Source organism: Anolis carolinensis, chromosome 6 (assembly GCF_035594765.1).
Source record: "Anolis carolinensis isolate JA03-04 chromosome 6, rAnoCar3.1.pri, whole genome shotgun sequence".
Taxonomy (NCBI): domain Eukaryota; kingdom Metazoa; phylum Chordata; class Lepidosauria; order Squamata; family Dactyloidae; genus Anolis; species Anolis carolinensis.
In genome coordinates this window covers 4,935,037-4,955,720 of record NC_085846.1, presented here as the reverse complement: position 1 = coordinate 4,955,720, position 20,684 = coordinate 4,935,037, and the positions used below count along the sequence as shown (strand labels likewise).

Sequence of the window (20,684 nt, the reverse complement as noted above, 5' to 3'; positions counted from 1 at the left end):
CACAGCAACGCAGGGATTTCGGCCACGAAAGCCTTCGACAACACAGATCCTGGTTGAATTGAGACATAATAATAATAATGAAAACAATAACAACATAGTATAATATAGTTTGGGATATAGTATTCATTAGGCCAAGCAACAAGAAATTACATAGAGTCGAGTCTCACTTATCCAAGCTAAACCCGCTGGCAGAATGTTGGATAAGCGAATATCTTGGATAATAAGGAGGGATTAAGGAAAAGCCTATTAAACATCAAATTAGGTTATGATTTTACAAGTTAAGCACCAAAACATCATGTTAAACAACAAATCTGACAGAAAAAGTAGTTCAATACGCAGTAATGTTATGTTGTAATTACTGTATTTACGAATTTAGCACCAAAATATCACGATATATGGAAAACATTGACTACAAAAATGCCTTGGATAATCCAGAACCTTGGATAAGCGAATGTTGGATAAGTGAGACTCTACTGTATATCCCATGTCTTCCTAGCTGAGAACTGGGTTGCCTTGGCAACGTTGGGCAAGATGGCCGCCGAAGACCGCATGGCTGTCTGTGGATTAAAAAACAAAAAAGGACCCGGATGTTCCTATTCTCTTAGGCTTCGGTTTCAGCGGGGATGCGCATGCGCATCCTTCATTTGGAGTCGCAAGCGAGGCATGCGTGATGGAAAGAGAGGGAGTGAGGGGGGAAAACAGCGCTCGAGCCCATTCGACGCATGCGCTTAAACTGCGAGGAAGGGAGGGGGCTCGGGTCGTTCTTCCGGGTGTTTTGGACTCCAACTCCCAGCATTCCTAACCGCCTCGGGCCCCTTCCTTTTGCCCCTCAGCCGCTTATGCGGCTGAGGGGCAAAAGGAAGGGGCCCGAGGCGGTTAGGAATGCTGGGAGTTGGAGTCCAAAACACCCGGAAAGCCGAAGTTGGCACGGCCCCCTTTTGCGCCTGCGCAGTGCCGCGAAGCGAAGCCTTTCCCGCTTTCGGGCTTCCTCACTGCGCATGCGGTAGGAGGAGGTGGCGGAAAAGGAAGTGAGGGAGGCAGCCTTGAGAGTGTGTGAGTGAGTTAGAGAGAGGGAGGAGAGGCGGCAAGTGCGCGTGCGCACTGCGGGCTGGGTTGCAGCAGCAGGAGCGGCGGCGGCGGCGGTTGAGCTCGCGGGCGGCTGAGGTGAGCGCGTGCCCGTCCCTCCCCCTACCCCGTCCCACACGCGGAATGGAATGGAGGCCTCTGCCGGCGCCAGGCCTGAGCGTACCCCAGCGAGGCCGCCCTGGAGGCAGGGAAGCCCCGCCGCCTCAGCCAGGCTACCGCGAGGCCGCTGCGGCCTAGCGCCGGCTGACTCCTGGCCAGGAGGCGGCAGCGGCGGCGGGGAGCTCTCTTACCCCAGGCCCCGGCCTGGTCAGGGAACCGGAGGCCTAGGCCTGCTTGTCCCGCCTCGGCCCCTCCTTTTGCGGGAAGGGCCAGCCAGAATGGGTTTAATGGGCGAAGTATTATTTATTGTTGTTATTATTATTATTAAGTAAATAAAAAAGAGGTGCAGTAATCAGAATTAGTTTATTATTATTCCATCTTTCCACCATGTCTCCTTTATCAATTTAATAATATAATAATATATAATAATATTATACCATACTAATATTATAATATTTGTATAATATGTAATATTATTATTAATAATAATATGGTGTAATACAATGTAATAATAGTTATAATTCATTATTATAATTGCATGTTTAATAATACCATACTAATATTATATTATTATTAGTATTAACTAAATAAAAGAGAGGTGCAGTAATCAGAATTAGTTTATTATTATTATTATTCCATCCTTCCACCATGTCTCCTTTATCAATTTAATGATATAATAATATATAATAATATTATACCATACTAATATTATAATATATTGTATAATATGTAATATTATTAATAATAATAATATGGCGTAATACAATGTAATAATAGTTATAATTCATTATTATAATTGCATGTTTAATATTATACCATATTAATATTATATTATTATTAGTATTAACTAAATAAAAGAGAGGTGCAGTAATCAGAATTAGTTTATTATTATTATTATTCCATCTTTCCACCATGTCTCCCTTATCAATTTATTGATATAATAATATATAATATATATTGTATATATATATAATACCAATAATATGATTATGGTGTAATACAATGTAATCATAGTTATAATTCATTATTATAATTGCATGTTTAATATTATACCATACTAATATTATATTAGTATTAGTATTAAGTAAATAAAAGAGAGGTGCAGTAATCAGAATTAGTTTATTATTGTTATTCCATCTTTCCACCATGTCTCCCTTATCAATTTAATGATATAATAATATATAATAATAATATACCATACTAATATTATAATATATTGTGTATATATATGCAATATTAATAATAATATTATGGTGTAATACAATGTAATAATAGTTATACTTCACTATTATAATTGTATATTTAATATTATACCATAGTAATATTATAATATATTGTATAATATGTAATATTAATAATAATAATATGGTGTAATACAATGTAATAATAGTTATAATTCATTATTATAATTGCATGTTTAATATTTTACCATACTAATATTATATTATTATTAGTATTTAGTAAATAAAAGAGATGTGCAGTAATCAGAATTAGTTTATTATTATTATTATTAATCCATCTTTCCACCATGTCTCCCTTATCAATTTATTGATATAATAATATATAATATATATTGTATATATATGTAATACTAATAATATGATTATGGTGTAATACAATGTAATCATAGTTATAATTCATTATTATAATTGCATGTTTAATATTATACCATACTAATATTATATTAGTATTAGTATTAAGTAAATAAAAGAGAGGTGCAGTAATCAGAATTAGTTTATTATTGTTATTCCATCTTTCCACCATGTCTCCTTTATCAATTTAATGATATAATAATATATAATAATATTATACCATACAAATATTATAATATATTGTATATATATGTAATCTTAATAAAAAAATTATTATGGTGTAATACAATGTAATAATAGTTATACTTCACTATTATAATTGTATATTTAATATTATACCATAGTAATATTATAATATATTGTATAATATGTAATATTAATAATAATAATATGGTGTAATACAATGTAATAATAGTTATAATTCATTATTATAATTGCATGTTTAATATTATACCATACTAATATTATATTATTATTAGTATTAAGTAAATAAAAGATAGGCGCAGTAATCAGAATTAGTTTATTATTATTATTCCATCTTTTCACCATGTCTCCTTTATCAATTTAATGATATAATAATATATAATATATATTGTATATATATGTAATGCTAATAATATGATTATAGTGTAATACAATGTAATAATAGTTATAATTCACTATTATAATTGTATATTTAATATTATACCATACTAAAATTATAATATATTGTATATATGTGTAATATTAATAATATTATTATGGTGTAACACAATGTAATAATAGTTATAATTCACTATTATAATTGTATATTTATATTACATGCAATATTACTAATAATATTGCAATATAGTTGTATAATATAATATATTGTATGTATATATACAGTAGAGTCTCACTTATCCAACATAAACAGGCCAGCAGAAGCTTGGATAAGCGAATATCTTGGATAATAAGGAGGGATTAAGGAAAAGCCTATTAAACATCAAATTCACTATTATAATTGTATATTTATATTACATGCAATATTACTAATAATATTGCAATATAGTTGTATAATATAATATATTGTATGTATATATACAGTAGAGTCTCACTTATCCAACATAAACAGGCCAGCAGAAGCTTGGATAAGCGAATATCTTGGATAATAAGGAGGGATTAAGGAAAAGCCTATTAAACATCAAATTAGATTATGATTTTACAAATTAAGCACCAAAACATCATGCTATACAACAAATTTGACAGAAAAAGTAGTTCAATATGCAGTAATGTTATGTTGTAATTACTGTATTTACAAATTTAGCACCAAAATATCAAGATGTATTGAAAACATTGACTATAAAAATGTGTTGGATAATCCAGAACATTGGATAAGCGAATGTTGGATAAGTGAGACTCTACTGGTAAACCGCCCTGAGTCCCCTTCAGGGTGAGAAGGGCGGGATATAAATGTCTCTAATAAATAAATAATAAGTATTCTTATTTAGTGGGTTATTGGGGGCAGTGATCAGAATTTATTATTACAGTATATATAATATAATTAAAATATACTATTATTATTATATTTATGTATGCTCTGCTTTATCTCCTTCAGGAGACTCAAAGCAGCTTAACCTAAAAGCATCAGCATACACTTTAAAATATTATCATTGTTATCATTATATTTATTTATACTCCGCTTTATCTCTCCTGCAGGAGACTCAAAGCGGCCTAACCTAAAAGCATTGGCATACAATTTGAAATATACAAATATGAAAACATTAAAACAGGATGAAATATCAACAGTATTAAAAAAATTCCCAGTTTAAAAAAAACAATAAAACATATTCAAAGTTAAAACCATAAAGTTGTGGGGGGCAGTGGTCAGATTGGTTTATTGGGAATATTATTTCGTAATTACATTGTAGGGAGCAATGACCCATACAGTGTTGTTGATATTATTATCATTGTTATTTAGTGGCTTGTTGGAGACAGTGATCAGAATTGGTTTATTTGTATTATTTATTAAGTTGTGCTAGGTGATGACCAGAATTGGTTTGATTATTATTATTTATTAAGTTGTGGCAACAGTGATCAGAATTGTATTATTATTGTTACTATTTACTGTCATTGAGGTCAGTGATCAGAATTGGTTTGTTGTTGTTGTTATTATTTATTATTATTTATTAAGTTGTTGGGAACAGTGATCAAAAATTGTTTTTTTGGTATTATTATTATCATCATTAAGTTGTGTGTATATTGACACCATTATTATTGTTATTCAGTTGTGAGGATCAGTGTAAGGAGACCTAAGACCTTTGAAAGGCGCTCTTAGGTGTAGTAATAGGTTTTAATTCCGAAATTAAGGGGATTTTTAATATGGGGAAAGTTAAGGGGGATTTCCCATAGGGGCAGAAGGCTCCCCAGGGCCCATTTGCAGCTTAAAAGCATGAGGTTTTTGCAAGAAAGACAGCTCCGGACCCCGCCCTGTTCTTCACATAGACTCCAGACTTCACTACTTAAAACTTTTTAAACAGGAGAAAAAGTTACTCATACACACACACACACACACATATTTATATAGTCACATATATATACAACGTGTCTCTACATTTATGTAATGTATATTAAGAGAGAGCAATATTTCTTAGGGATTTGGGTGGGTTTCCTTTCACCTCGAGTGTTTTTTTCAACAAAAAGTCTGTGTGGTTTCTTTAGGCGGCGAAAGGAAAAATTGACTTTCAGACGAATGGAGTTGCATATAGAAAATGGTTTCGGGGAGAGATTCTCCTTATTGAGGGCACATACTAGTCACAGGTTTGGTGTGAGCTTTCGGTGGTTGGTTATCTACAAAGTAGAGAAGGTAACCCTGATTGAATGGAGAAACTGGTTTTTTTGGGGGGAGGGGGTAACAGCTGCATTTTGGGGGAATGTGCAGCTCTGGGTCTTCCCTTGAAAGGTAGAGAGTGGGGAGCATGTCCTGAGCTGAACTTTAGAAAGCAGGGGATGGGTGTGGTACGGGTTTTATTGGGGGAAAGCGTCATTCAGGGGCTGTCCCTTGAAAGGCAGTTCTCTCTGTGGGATATGAAAAGGGAGACATTCTGGGGCTGTTGGGTCAAGCTTTGCTACCGTCTTTATGGTTATGGTTCTCAGAATAGTATTTGGGGGGGGGGGCACAAAACTGGGGAAACATGCAGGGCTGAAGTGAATTCCCCCTAAGGCGAGTCTCAATTAGAAGGGAGTGTTGGAGATGTAGGTGGAAAAACTGCCCCAGACTAAGGAAAAAGAGGGAGGAGAAAGCAGTTTGGAGGACAGGCGAAGGTGGAGGTTGAAGGCCCAGCTTAGAAGTGGAGCCAGGAGAGAACATGTCCAGGTAGTTCCCAACAGAAGTCCCACCATTTTACTACTGGTAAAGGGTAGGGACAGTGTGTTTTCCAGCAGCTGTTCAACTGAGTTTCTTTTCTCTCAGGGGAGATGGGGGAGAGAGGAGAAATTTGGAGAAGCGGGTGTCTGTGCCCCACACCACATTAAGGCTTTGAATAAACCAGAGCAGAATCTATGAATAAATTGGAAAAGCTCTTGAGAGGAAAGTTTGGGCTTTACCATATGGAGCAAAGTTAGTACCATAATGAAGAGGACTTTTGAGTTGGAAAAATTATCTTTCTCTTAGGGAGGAGTAGAGTGTAAGCGATTATTAGACGTGCAGGATGGAAATGGCTCTTTAAGGGTTACCTATGCCAGGTAAAACATGCACTAAGCTGCAACTAATGCATTTCAGCCACCCCTGGAATGCCACGTACCATTCTGTTACGTTTGGTGGTGGAGGAGTTTTAAGTAGTGGGAAAATAGGCAGAAATCTAGCTTTTCCTAGGCAACCATAAGAGACTAATTGAGGAAGGGGGTCGTGCTGTTTTGTCCAGTTGAGGGGATTGTGTAGGTGGTAACGGGAGAGTCTTTTCTTGCAGGAGAGTGGGTTAGTTGCCCAGAACATAGGCTGTTTTTAGCTTAACATTTGTATAGACAATCTGCATTGTACTTCGCCTGCAAAGTAGACAAGGCCGTTTGGAGGGCAGGAAAAATGGGTTTAGCTGTGCTTTGAAGGGGACTTAGTTCATAACTCCAAGGCCCCTAACTTGTTGCTTCCGTGTGAGAGAGGCTCAAGGGTAATTCCTTCCTCCCTGGTAGCCCTACCGGGGACTGCTCTCCTTTTTTGAGGTGCAGAGGGAGGGAGGCCCATCTGCGAGGGCCACCATTTGCTCTCCAAGCTGGGTTGGAGCGATTGGGTGTTGGCTGGGCTTTTCTTGCATAACAACGACCCTGGGTTGGGCATGAACTGAGCCTGGCAGTTGGTTAGTTGAATGAAAGAGCGAGAGAGAAAGGCCCTTCCCAGAGCGCTCTGTTGGCTTGCTGCTGCCGCTGCTGAATCAGCATGTGGAGACTGGGGAGTCTGTGCAAAGAACTCCAGGGAGCTTGGAATCATGGCAGAGCCTTTCGAATGGGACGATCTTCTGTGTGAGGTCACCCAAAATGGGTTCGAAACAGGGGCCCTGCTCTGCGCAGGACTGGAAAAGTGGGATGTCTGCCATTCTGTCTCCCGTCCCCCTCCATCGGCAGCCACGTGGTTGAGTATGGCTCTCTGCAGTGGCAGCTTAGCTGAATCATGCTTGGTGTTGGCAGGAAGAGAGCGAGTCTCCCTCCAAACATGTGGTGTGAAGGGCCGCTGCTTGCTTGCCCACTTGCTGGCAGAGTGACTTAAAACTCCCTGCCTCACTCTGCTGCTCCCTCCCCTTTCCTGCCGCTCCCTTGCTGTAAGCAAAATGGGGAACGCATGGTGGTTCAGCTGCCTCTTGGGGGCTTTCCTGCTGCCACTACCGGCCCCCTCTTTCAAAAGGGCTGTCATTCCGGGTGGCGGCAGCGGCAGAGCAGTTGTCCTGATCAGTTACCAGAACATATCGGCTGTAGTGTTGCGCTGAAACTAAAGCGAGCCCAAAATCTCTGGAGAGGGCCCTGGAGTCTTTTAAGAGCAGCTGTGGCTTTAGCCTCCTTGTGTCTTGCTTTGCCTCAAAGCTAGCACAGACCTGCAGCGCAGCACCTCCTTAGGAACCCAGTCTAGTTTTTCCTGCTCTGATGCAAGGTGGGAAGGGTTCTGGATGGCTAGGAAACCGTGGGCCTCCACTGAATGAAACCAGAAAACTTGCCCAGAGTCAGCCTAAAATTGCACTTTGGGGAGGCCTCTCCAAGGAGAAAGTGTCTGCACTTTTCGTAATTTCTCCCCTGAGGTGCAGAGACCTGGGAGTTGGCCTTATGTAATGCCAGAGCCTCGATTCATCTAATCTAGTGTATTGACTCTTGACTGTGATACTCAGGGTTTCAGGCAGGATGCTTTCCCAGCTGTTGTGGCAGTGGTGGTGGTAGTAGTAGTAGTAGTAGTAGTAGTAGTAGTAGTAGTAGTAATCTGCATGAGCCTTCAGGACTCCATACATTTCTTTGTTAGAAGCTAGGTGTGAACTTTGGCATTGTCTGTTTGAGCAGTGAATTCTTGAGGGTGGTTTTGCCATTTCCTTCCTCTGAAATATCTCCAAAGTCCCTGGCATTCATTGGCATACTCCCACTTAGGCACTTGCCAGGGCTGGCCCTGTTTGCATTTATATTTATGCTGTGCTGTCAAATAATTTCTGACTTATGGCAAAGCAAAGCCTATCCTACCATGGGGTTTTCTTGGCAAGATTTGTTGCCAAGAAATTAGGATGTTTGCCTTTCTCTTTGGCCAAGAGAGTGTGGCTTGCTCTGGACTATCCAGTGAGTGTCCATGGCCAAGTGGGGATTTGAACCTTGGTCTCCAAAGTCAGTCTAATGCTCAAACCACTAAACAGTGCTGACTGTCTGTATCCATATTCCAACTACTATCAGTGTGTTTGGCAAATAGCTAATCATCCTAGGATCTTTTTTCCAAGTGTTAAGCTGACCTAACCTTGTTTAATTTCCAAATCCAGGTAAGATCTGGGTGTGTCCAGGACGGCTAGATGGGTATAGATGCGAATCCATTCTTTCCTTTATTAGGGGTTGACAGGATGACAAGAATCTGTTGAGGTGTAAGCCAGTCAGCTTCATGTGGAGAGCATGCTTAGGATCCTTTAAGGCTCATGGAGCATTACTGATTTAAAGAATCTATTACCTGGTTAGGAGATCATAATGGGAGCTCTCTGGTTTTTTTGTTAATGGGAAGGCAGGCTTTAGGACAAGAGACTAATCTCAGTCCTTGGGGATTACAGATTCTTTTTTGCTGCTTGAAAACATACATTTTCGTAATTTTGTGAGAAGAGTTAGCGTGTGTTGCAAGCCAGAATTATGAATACTCACGTGGCACCTTAGAATCAAGTTTTATTTGGCACAAATGCTGATGAAGTAGTGTGGAGTTTACAAAAACACGTGCCAACATATGCCAAACGAATTTTAAAGGCAAAAATGTATGCCAGCAAACCAAGCTGTGAAAATTGTCCCGTTTTCTTCAAGCGACATGCTGCTGCCTTGCAGCATAACATTTAAATTCCAGATTTGGGGATGAAATACTTTTCAGGGGAAATGTTTGCAGTATTTGGCAAGGGCCAAGCCACAGGAGTGTGCTCTCGCATTTAGAAGCTGGACTTGCACAGCACTGACAATATTCCAGTTCATTTTAGCTACTGCTTTTCTTTCTTTTGTACAGTGGGAACTGCAAATAAAGCTCAGGCCCCATAGAGTGCATCTCCCTCCCCCAAGTAGAGCCCAATTTCTGGCTTCTCTTGCCTTTCTTGTCCATCCTTCCACAGGGGTTTAGCCTGGTATACGATTGGGCCTGCCTTCTCCCCCGAAGGCTGTGTGCCTCTCTTCCCCTCCTACTCGCAAGGAAGCAAGCTTTGTGGCAACCCACAACCTGGGAGATGGCCACGGGGTACAGGGCTCTCGGCCCCAAGGAGACATTCCTCCCACAGTGCTGGGTGATCTAATGAGATGAATTGGCAGGTGTCCAGGTGAGCTAATTCATGAACTTGTGGAATTCATTGCCACAGTATATTATGAAAATCTGTGGTATATCTGGTTTTCACCAGGGAAGCTGGGTAGGCATGTAAGTTGTGTGAACGCTGTATTCAGCTCCCTCTCTGCTTCTGAGTTTGCCAATATAGTGGCAGTTATGTCTGAAAAAAAAAAGAGAGAGAGAGAGAGAGAGATCCATAGCCAAAGGTATAGAAATCTAATGTTTTGATCTTTTTTCATCTGATATCAGATTCTGTACAGGTACACTCTGGTCACATAAAACGCAGTTACTAGAAACTTTAAAAAGTGTCCAGGCATGGGCCCAGTTCAGCCACACTGGCATGGGCCTCGTCCTAAAAAGGAGCCATGTGGCATGTGCTTAGAGCTCTTTTCCTTCTCCTTCATCCCCCTGCAGTTTCCATAACATCTGATCCATCATGGCTGATGACCTCGACTTCGAGACCGGTGATGCCGGGGCCTCCGCCACCTTCCCCATGCAGTGCTCAGCTCTCCGCAAGAACGGCTTTGTGGTGCTCAAAGGGCGTCCCTGCAAGATTGTGGAGATGTCCACCTCCAAGACCGGAAAGCATGGACATGCCAAAGTAAGTGGGCCGTGGCACCCCTGGCTGACAGGGGCACAGCCTCAGTTCTCTTATCACATTTGCAACCCATCTCTGCTATTTCCTTCCATCTCTCTTATTGCTGAATGTCTGAAGTGTGCTAAATTGCTTGATTTAGAACAGGTATGGGCAAACTTTGGCCCTCCAGGTGTTTTGGACTTCAACTCCCAAACACCTGGTGGGACGAAGTTTGCCCATGCAAACTGTGTGTGATCAGGCTTGAAGCCTTAGCTGGCTGGTAGAAGTCAAGATTCTGCTTGGAGGCCTGGGCTGCTTTCCATATATGGCTGGTGGTTGGCTTGGAATGAAGTTCTTAGCAGGCATGAAACTTGCGACTGATAGGAATATATGAAGTGAGGTTCAGCCTCTTCCCTCCTCTTGTCCCTTTAGAACTGCAGTAACATTACAGACCAGGACTAGCAGAACTCTGCTTGGAGGTTTTGTTTTCTCCTTGCCTATCACGGGCTGGTGTTTGTTCCCTTTGTATTCAGATTCATGGCTTTCTGTGTGCAACCGGTTTGCAACCCCAGTGGCATACCCACTTGCAGACTTGTAGGATTTTTGTGAACATATGAAAAACTTTCCAAAAGGCAGCCTCAAGCCCAAGGGGAACTTAATGGCATAGAGCAGGGGTCCCCAAACTAAGGCCCGGGGGCCGGATGCGGCCCATCGAAGATACCTATCCGGCCCCCATGGCACAAGGGCAGAAGGGGGTTGGACTCAATGGCCCAAGGGATCTCTTCCAATCCTCTTTATTATTATTATTATTATTATTATTATTATTATTATTATTATTATTAACATTGAGGCTGGGTGGCCATCTGTCAGGGGTGCTTTGCTTGTGCTTTTGGTGCACAAAGGCAGAAAGGGGTTGGACTAAATGGCCCAAGGGGTCTCTTCCAACCCTCTTTATTATTATTATTATTATTATTATTATTATTATTATTATTATTATTATTATTATTATTATTATCATTATTATTACAGTAGAGTCTCACTAATCCAAGCCTCGCTTATCCAAGCCTCTGGATAATCCAAGCCATTTTTGTAGTCAATGTTTTCAATATATCGTGATATTTTGGTGCTAAATTCGTAAATACAGTAATTACAACATAACATTACTGCGTATTGAACTACTTTTTCTGTCAAATTTGTTGTAAAACATGATGTTTTGGTGCTTAATTTGTAAAATCATAACCTAATTTGATGTTTAATAGGCTTTTCCTTAATCCCTCCTTATTATCCAAGATATTCGCTTATCCAAGCTTCTGCCGGCCCTTTTAGCTTGGATAAGTGAGACTCTACTGTATTAACATTGAGGCTGGGTGGCCATCTGTCAGGGGTGCTTTGCTTGTGCTTTCAGTGCACAAAGACAGAAGCAATGGACTCAATGGCCCAAAGGGTCTCTTTCAACTCTTTTATTATTATTATTATTATTATTATTATTATTATTATTATTATTATTATTATTATTATTATTATTATTATTATTATTATTATTATTGCTCGGTGGCCAACTATAGTCCGGCCCTCCAATGGTCTGAAGGATCATGAACTGGCCCCATTTAAAACGTTTGGGGACCCCTGGCATAGAGTATTGACTGACCAAGCAATTGAGATATTGGAAAGTTAGGATAGCAAAAAGTCACATAGGTATTTTTTAAAACTAGAGTGATCCTTGGTTTTGGTGGATCTGTTTCCGGGTTCATACCGAGTCTACTTCAGAAGCACTCCAGACAGAAATGAGCGCTGCCTCATAGGTATAGAACAGGCATGGACAAATTTTGGCCCTCCAGATGTTTTGGGCTTCCACTCCCACAATTCTTAACTTCCATAGGCAGTTAGGAATTGTGGGAGTTGAAGCCCAAAATACCTGGAGGGCCAAAGTTTGCCTATGCCTGGTATAGAGAGTAAAAAGGGAGTTGTATAGGGAATTAAAGCCTGGTATAGTTTTTGCTCTTGCTGACCCAGTCTTTAGGATGAACCTAGCAGAGGCTAAGCTTGTTCAGTGGGCCTCAATACAGACCAGTGAGAGGGGGGTTGGAGAAGGGCACTGAATGGATTGCGGGGCAAGGGCCTGGCATTCTCATTCACTCTGTTTTGCAGGTGTAGTTTTTTCTCTTGCAGTAAGGAGAGTACAATATGAAACGACAAAAAGTAAAGCTAATGACAGGATAATGAAAGAGTTGTGGGAAGTTTTCCCAGGGTCCTGTCTTGCCCAGGCTGTCCATGCCTTCCAGTGCCCTTTTCCTCGAGCTCTGACCTCCTCCTCCAGGACACTCTGCCAGTTTGCTCCTCTACTTCCCTGGTGTCTCTTTCCAACCCAGGCCTCCCCACAAAGCTGCTCTTTCCCTTCAGGGTCTGGGAAGAGACTCTGCAAACCCGTGATGTCTTTACTTCTCAATCAAGAGGTGGAGGGGAAGGCGCATGCGTGGCTCATGAACATTCCCAACTGCCATAGATTCTCCCTTGATTGTTGTGCCCTAAAGCTAGTTGCTGTTCTGAGACAAAATAGGCTCATTGACTTAATGGAGCTTGTATATGTTTTGACTTCCCAATTCTTTGATTATCCCAATGATGATTTAGGCCTGTGTGTTTTGTAACAGATCCCTCTTCGGTATCTCAACCAGCAACCCATACTTATGCAAGTAGATTCAAATAAATTCAGTAGTTTTGTGATGTGGCTAGCCTTTGCCTTGCCTCTGCCTTGCCTCATGGAAAGAGGGATACACTGGGCTAAATGGCAAAAATCTCGCTTTTCTTCTTTCTAGGTGCACCTTGTTGGCATAGACATCTTCACTGGGAAAAAATATGAAGATATCTGCCCTTCGACCCACAACATGGATGTGCCCAACATTAAGAGAAATGATTTCCAGGTAAATAGACGGTGGGAGTTAGTTGGAGGAGAGTGATTTTTAGAAGAGTGTTTAACGCTCGCTGTCTTCCTCATTGAGGTGAATGATTAGATCTCAGCTTCTGAATACGTTGTTGGGCTCTTGAAGGGAAGATGGCCCTTAGCAACAACATCTTAAATCAGCTCCCAGTTGAAATGCCAAGGAGAGCAGCTGGCCAGCCAGCCAGCCAGAGTGGAAAGGGTCCAGAGGTGTAATTTCAGCCACATTCCCCTTCCTTCCCTCCCTCCCTCTTCACCTGTTTCCGCTTTGGTCAGCATCTCCCACGGTTCTTATGGGATTCTTCTTGCCATTACATCATCCTCAGTACTGTAAGGTTTGGGTTTTATGCCAAATTGTGTGCCAGTTTTTGAGAAGTGGCTGCATGGCGAAGCAGTTGTTCAGGTCGCCAGTACTTTCCAAATTCTGGGTAGAGCACAACTTGGCACTGTTACAAAGTGGCATTTCCTTCCTCTCAAAAGAGTGTTTCTTTAAAAAATTTCAGTAACTTTTTGTGATACATATAAAAAGAGAAACAATCTATGACATTCAACATTCAAAATACAAGTATTATTTCCCTTGTCAGGGCAAAAGGAAAGGGAACCTCCTCATTCCCACCCGTGAACCCCCATCTATGACTTCCGACACCACACCATATGGAACTTGTATCTTACAAAATCTGTCGTTGTTATTACACTAATAAATTCAATGTGCGGCTATTTCAGAATCTATTTTTGTCTTCTTTTTTTAATACCCAAAGGCAAGTTGCCATTTTCTTGCAAATTCTTCTTTCTTTCTCACCCCTTATTGATGTTGAGTTTTAAGGTATTTATTTATGTGCACATTTTATTGCTGCATTGTGTTAACTATTGTTTTAAATCACTGTTTTTATGATGTCATGTTGTTATGCTGGGCATGTCCGTTGTCAACCGCCCCGAGTCCCTTCGGGGAGATGGTGGCGGGATACAAGAATAAAGTATTATTACTATTATTATGCCATTAGAGATCTTGGATATTTGAATATACTCAACTAATTTTCTTTTCCAATCCTCAGTAAATAGTTTTTTCCCCCTTTTCAGGATTTTGCTATTGTGATTCTTGCTGCCACAAAACTATATTGGCAAATTTCTATATCTTCTTTACCAGTTATCTCCTGAAACAAACCCAATAAGCACATTTCTGAATTTTTTCTTAATCTTCTTAATAATCATTTTGCTAGTTTTAGTCACCTTTTTCCAAAGCCTTTTTGCTGCTGTAGAGGTCCACCACACATGGAGGAATGTGCCTTTCTGAGTTTTGCATCTCCAACATTCCCCCCTTTGGGTTTTATCAGTGTTGGCCATTAATTCAATAACTTCTATAAAATGCTTTATACATGTTTTCTCTAATGCAGTGGTTCTCAACATGTGGGTCCCCTGGTGTTTTGGCCGACCAGCTGTTAGGATTTCTGGGAGTTGAAGGCCAGAACATCTGGAGACCCACAGGTTGAGAACCACTGCTGTAATGGAGCCGGCTATTGGAAATTTAGACCCTTTTTTCAATAAGTGTTGATCAGAGGTGTGGTGGTCAGTAAGAATTCCCATAAGTATTCTGTCCTGGTGAATTTTTCCTTTCGTCTCTGTGTTCCTAGCATTGTAGTAACTTAAAACTTCAGTTGATTGTTCAGAAGTAGTGCTTAGTCACCCAAAGAAAAGGAGTAGACAAAGTGAATAAGGGAATGCAGATGTAACTAGATGAATTTTAGCAGTGAGTGATTCTCAGCACCTGTCTGTCTATAATGGCAGAAATTTGGAGAGTGAAGGATTTAATTAATGAGGGCAGTGCCCTTGTGCCACCTCCCGTAGTTATGCTTTCTGATTGTAACATAGACCAAAGTAAAGTGGTGGTGGCGGCGATTTCGGCCACTTTTTTCCAGGGGCTTCTCTGTCCTGCTGTTATCGCTCCAAAGAAAGTTGGCATTAGCCACAAAATGTTCCTTCCTTGCTGACAGTTCTCTCTCCCCACGGTTTTCCTTGCAGCTTATTGGGATCCAGGATGGGTACCTTTCCCTGCTCCAGGACAGCGGGGAGGTCCGGGAGGATCTGCGCCTTCCTGAGGGAGACCTGGGCAAGGAGATCGAACAGAAATACGACTGTGGCGAAGAAATCCTGGTAAGGAGCGTCAATCTGGGGTGGGCATGGGCAAGCTTGGGCCCTCCAGGTGTTTTGGACTTCAACTCCCACCATTCCTAACAGCCGGTAGGCTGTTAGGAATGGTGGGAGTTGAAGTCCAAAACACCTGGAGGGACCAAGCTTGCCTATGCCTGGTCTGAGGGCCCAGCACTATGTGCTTCTTCTTTGCATGCCACCTCCCCTCCTTGAAGTTGTTTGGTGTTGGATACACTGCCTGGGAGTCTGGCAGAGTCTCCTTCTTTGTTGACTTTGGATGGCCTTGACTATGCCTTCCTTCCTGAAAAAAAGGGATTGGACTAAGTGTCCCTTGGAGTTTCTTCTAACTCAAGGATTCTGCTTCTGGGGTGGCAAATAAAACCAAACATTAGATCCCAACAAAACCATTCAGCACTGGGAATACATATTTCCCAATCAATTTCTTCCTGTGGCTTCCACCATGATTGCAAAAGGAAGCAAGCCTCTCCTTTTGTCAAATGTGCATAATGGGGAGGGAAAGGCCCTGGTATTGATCCAAGTGCTTCTGATTGTTTTGGACTGCAACTCCCACCATTCCCAATAGCCTCAGGCCCCTTCCTTTTGCCCCTGTTGTGAGTGGGAGTTGCGAGTCCAAAACACTTGGAGAGAGGGCCAAAGTTGCCCATGCCTGAATACTATAAATCCCATCAATGAATACCATGTGTTGATGGCACTCCCCATCCCTCCCCAGATCACCGTACTGTCTGCAATGACCGAGGAAGCTGCTGTTGCTATCAAGGCCATGGCTAAATAAAGGAACCACAGGTGAGTTCTGGGGCGCCTGGGGTCCAAAATGAAGCGCAAGGAGCGCACAATCAAGGATCTGGGGTTTGGGTCCCAACAAGAGGGGCCACTTTTTGAGTCCCGGCTTCCCCCGCTTTCCCTTCCAGGGCGGCAGCAGCAGCAGCAGCAAAACCAACAGCAGCGGCAGCAGCAGCAGCTCCAACTTGTTATGAACCAGAGAGGATCGCAACCCGCAGGCTGTCAGATTTCGCTCCAAACCACCCAGATCTTTTTTTTTTCTTTCCCCCCCCTTCCTTTAAAACAACAACAAAAAAGAGGAAAAAAAAAACCAACCAACAACAACCAGAAAGCGAAACCTTCCACCCTCCCTTTTGAATTAAAACGAAAAAAAGAAATCTTTTTATTTTGTGGTCTTTTTAAAAAGGAAACAAAGAAAGGAAGCTGGATGCTGATGCTATTTCTTTATCATGATATTATTTTTCTTCTTCCTTCCCTCCCACCCCCTCTGCCCTCTCCTTTCCCCTCTCCCGTCATGGGTGCTAGTTGACACTACAGCTGTTTTCTGGCAAAAGAGAAGTTGAGAATTTTGCACTTAAAAAAAGGAATAAAAATATTTAAACTGCTAGGAGGAGGAGGAAGAAAACAATTGCAAAAGGCTCACCTTTGATTTTTTTTATTATTAGTTCTGATGCTTATATATAGAGAGAGCGAGGTGGTGGTCTTTTGGGGAGAAGAGGAGGGAGCGAAACTTTTTGATGGAGAGTTTTGAGGCGGCCGGAGTGGGGTCTTTTCTTCGGGCTTCTTTCCTCTCCTCCTCTTCCTCCCTTAGGATGGCATCCTTCCTCTTGTGCTTCGAGGCTCTTTCGTGTTTTCTTTTGGGGGGATCGCTGCTTCGGTTGCTCAGCTATTTCCTCCCCGTCCCCATCTCTCTGCCTTCTGGAGCGCATCGGACCCCCGCTCTTTTGCCTCGCATCCGGGCTCTCGGGAGCGCAACCGGCCGCAGAAAGGGACCCTTTTCCGCCCCTCAAATCATGTTCAATGCCTCCCCTTCTTCCTCCTCTTTGCTCTAGTGCCGTAGTTACTACTTCCTCTTCCCTTTGCATTCTGGGTTAATAACTGCACCCTCCTTCCCCCCCCCCCCCCCCCAAGAGCTGTGCCAGGTAGGGATCTTTGCGGGGTGAACACCTAGACCCCCCCAAAACTGTTTCCTTGGTTCATATTTACTCTCTTCTGCTGTTCACAGGCCAGTGCTGTGGCCTCCTCCCTACCCTTTTCCTCCTCGTCCCCTCCCTCCCGTGTTAATCCAACACATTTGTTAATCAACCTCAAATAAAAACAGAAACAAGTTTAATATGAAAGAAACGCTGTCCATTGGTTTTGTGTCCTTTGTGTAAAGAGCAGAGTGGGAGGCTGGTGGTAGTAGGCAACAAGGGATGAGACCGGGTAGTATTACTCTATAGATTAATGTACAAGCAGGTATTTGCAAACTTGGGCCCTCCAGTTGTTTTGGACTTCAACTCCCACCATTCCTAACAGCCTCAGGCCCTTTCCTTTTGCCCCTCAGCCGCTTAAGCGGCTGAGGGGCAAAAGGAAAGGGCCTGAGGCTGTTAGGAATGGTGGGAGTTGCAGTCCAAAACACCTGTACAGACCAGGTTTGCCCATACCTGCCTAGGAGTGAGTCAAACATTATACCCACAAGTATATATCTGTGGTTATCAACACAACCCCTTAATACAGTTCCTCGTGTTATTGTGACCCCCCAACCATAACATTATTTTCATTGCTACTTCATAACTCATTTTACTACATTATGAATCATAATGTAAATATCTGAGACGCAGGGTGTATTTTCATTCACTGGACCAAATTTGGCACAAATAACCGAAATTTGAATACTGGTGGAGTGGGGAGGGGATTGATTTTGTCATTTCAGAGTTGTAGGATTTATAATTCACCTACAATCAAAGAACATTCAGAACTCCGCCAATGATGGAATTCGACTAAACTTGACACACTCCCATGATCAATAGAAAATACTGGAAGGGTTTGGTGGGCATTCATCTTGAATTTTGGAGTTGTAGTTCTACATCCAGAGAGCATTGTGGACTCCAAACAATGATGGATCTGGACCAAACTTGGCACGAATACTCAATATGCCCATCAATTATAGTTGGGCCAAACTTTCTACACAGAACCCCCATGACCAACAGAAAATACTGGAGGGATTTGGGTTCCTAGGACCATCAGAAAGAAATGTTTTCTGATGGTCTTTAGTGACCCCTCTGAAACCCATCTCACGACCCCCAGGTTGAGAAATGCTGGTATATATACAGTAGAGTCTCACTTATCCAACATAAATGGGCCAGCAGAACGTTGGATAAGCGAATATGTTGGATAATAAGGAGGGATTAAGGAAAAGCCTATTAAACATCAAATTAGGTTATGATTTTACAAATTAAGCACCAAAACATGGTGTTATACAACAAATTTGACAGAAAAAGTAGTTCAGTATGCAGTAATGCTAAGTACTAATTACTGTATTTGCGAATTTAGCACCAAAATATCACGATGTATTGAAAATATTGACTACAAAAATGCATTGGATAATCCGGAACGTTGGATAAGTGAGTGTTGGATAAGTGAGATTCTACTGTAGTAGTAGTTATGCCAAAGGGAGAGGTGGAGGGGTGGGGAGGCATCACTATTTTTGCAATGGCTGTTTGAATAGGTGCTTTAAAAAAAAAACAAGTTTCTGTCCCAGATGAAAAGAGGGATCCAATTTGTTTGAGAAGCTACACAGGAATATTTTTAAAAGACTTTAATATTATTAATTATCCAACTCTCATCTCTTAACAAATGGTAAGGGGCCGCAGTGGCACAATGGTTTAAACCTTTGTACCAGCTGAACTGCTGACCTGAAGGAAAAGAGATGGGGTGAGCTCCTGTCTGTCAGTCCTAGCTTCCCATGCAGAAACATGAGAGAAGCTTCCCAGCAGGATGGTAACACATCTGGGAATCCCCTGAGCAACATCTGTTTTTCTGATTATTGTAATTAGCCCTGAGTCCATTCAGAAAGATAGAGGCGGGGTATAAAAATAAAATTATTATTATTAGTATTATTATTATTTCTATAGATGGCTGATTCTCTCACACCAGAAGCAACTTGCAGTATGTTCGCTTCTGACACAGTTAAAAAAAAATCTCTTAAACAGGACTCAAAACGCTAAGTTTTTCTGATTATTGTAATTACCCGGACTTGGCCCCATGTAAGCTGCCCTGAGTCCCCTTGGAGAGATGGAGGTGGGATATAAAAATAAAATTATTATTATCATCATCTCTATAGACGGCTGATTCTCTCACACCAGTAGCGACTTGCAGTATGTTCACTTCTGACACAGTTAAAAAAAATCTCTTAAACAGGACTCAAAACCCTAAAACATAGCTCTTGTTGTAATAGGAAGTGCCCATTTTAGTCATGGCTGGGAATCTGATTCACATCTTGCAGGTTGGGAAGGCTTTTAGGCATTTTAAAGGATCCTCCTTGAACTGCAAATCCCAGCATTCAATAGGATGTTGCCATAGACGTCATGCTATCTGTGAAAGGATCCTATGCAAACAGGAAGCAGGACAGAATTGGACTTGGAGGACATCAGGCATGGGCCAACTTTGGCCTTCTCTCCAGGTGTTTTGAACTCCAACTCCCACCATTCCTAACAGCCTCAGGCCCTTTCCTTTTGCCCCGCAGCCGCTTAAGCGGCTGCGGGGCAAAAGGAAGGGGCCTGAGGCTGTTAGGAATGGTGGGAGTTGGAGTCCAAAACACCTGGAGGGACCAAGTTTGCCCATGCCTGGTTTAAGCTCTTTCTGACTATTAAACCCATGGATGTAGTTTGAGCTGCATTGGAGCTCTAGCCGTTTCAAGGCTCACCAAAACCGGCTCTGTTTGCTTGAACTAAAATCCAGTGAAGTGGGGAGAGAGAGGTTGTCAACAGGAGAGAACTTTGCCCCTCTGCTCGGCATAGTTTCCAGCTCAGCAAGCATGGAGGCCTCCCTCTGGGTTAATGTCCCAGTAAGTAGCCGGATTCCAAGCCCCATTGAGGGCAAAAGGAGAGGGAATTTGCATTTCAAGTCCTCCTTAGAACCCACAGCGGCTTCAATCCCAATGCTGAAGGATTAAAAAAAGGAAACCCTGGGACCAAGCTTGACTCAAAATGATTCGCACAAAGTGTATTTTCTCAGGCTTTCACAAATTTCAACAAGAAAAAAGGAGCGGGAGGAACAAAGCTACAGACACCCCAAAAGAGGTTAAAGCAGAGTTATGTTTCTTCAAGCTGGAGGGGGCTGGGAAAGGCTGGGGAGGCGAGGCCCACCCTCACTTGTGGTAGAAGCGCTGGCCCTGGCTGGGGTGCTGGATGAAGGGGTGCCGTGGGGCCGGCTGCGGAGAGGCCTGGAAGCCGGACTGCAAGGGAAAGGAGGGACCAGAGAGAGAGAGAG

General features: G+C 41.9%; 2 protein-coding genes across 2 annotated transcripts in view; one reads left to right on the top strand and one right to left on the bottom strand.

The window, feature by feature from the left end:
- Positions 1-971: 971 nt before the first annotated feature.
- eif5a (eukaryotic translation initiation factor 5A) lies at positions 972-17,555 on the top strand. Its single transcript, XM_062957624.1, has 6 exons — positions 972-1,164; positions 10,168-10,354; positions 13,144-13,248; positions 15,282-15,413; positions 16,141-16,214; positions 16,340-17,555. Exons 2-5 carry the CDS (start codon positions 10,190-10,192, stop codon positions 16,201-16,203), a joined length of 465 nt encoding a protein of 154 aa, XP_062813694.1. The 5' UTR covers positions 972-1,164; positions 10,168-10,189; the 3' UTR covers positions 16,204-16,214; positions 16,340-17,555.
- Positions 16,682-20,684, bottom strand: part of gps2 (G protein pathway suppressor 2) — a 32,161-nt gene continuing 28,158 nt past the window's right edge. Inside the window, exon 11 of the mRNA XM_062957622.1 lies at positions 16,682-20,649. Within this exon, the coding sequence (XP_062813692.1) occupies positions 20,563-20,649 (87 nt within the window). The 3' untranslated portion in view covers positions 16,682-20,562. The remainder of the gene's footprint in view (positions 20,650-20,684) is intronic.

What these genes read in the sequence shown, in the direction of transcription:
- eif5a (XM_062957624.1), top strand. Translation starts at nt 10,190, where the DNA reads ATGGCTGATGACCTCGACTTCGAGACCGGTGATGCCGGGGCCTCCGCC. An exon ending in GAAAGCATGGACATGCCAAA is followed by an intron (nt 10,355 to 13,143) that starts GTAAGTGGGCCG and finishes TCTTCTTTCTAG; the next exon opens with GTGCACCTTGTTGGCATAGA. An exon ending in TTAAGAGAAATGATTTCCAG is followed by an intron (nt 13,249 to 15,281) that starts GTAAATAGACGG and finishes TTTTCCTTGCAG; the next exon opens with CTTATTGGGATCCAGGATGG.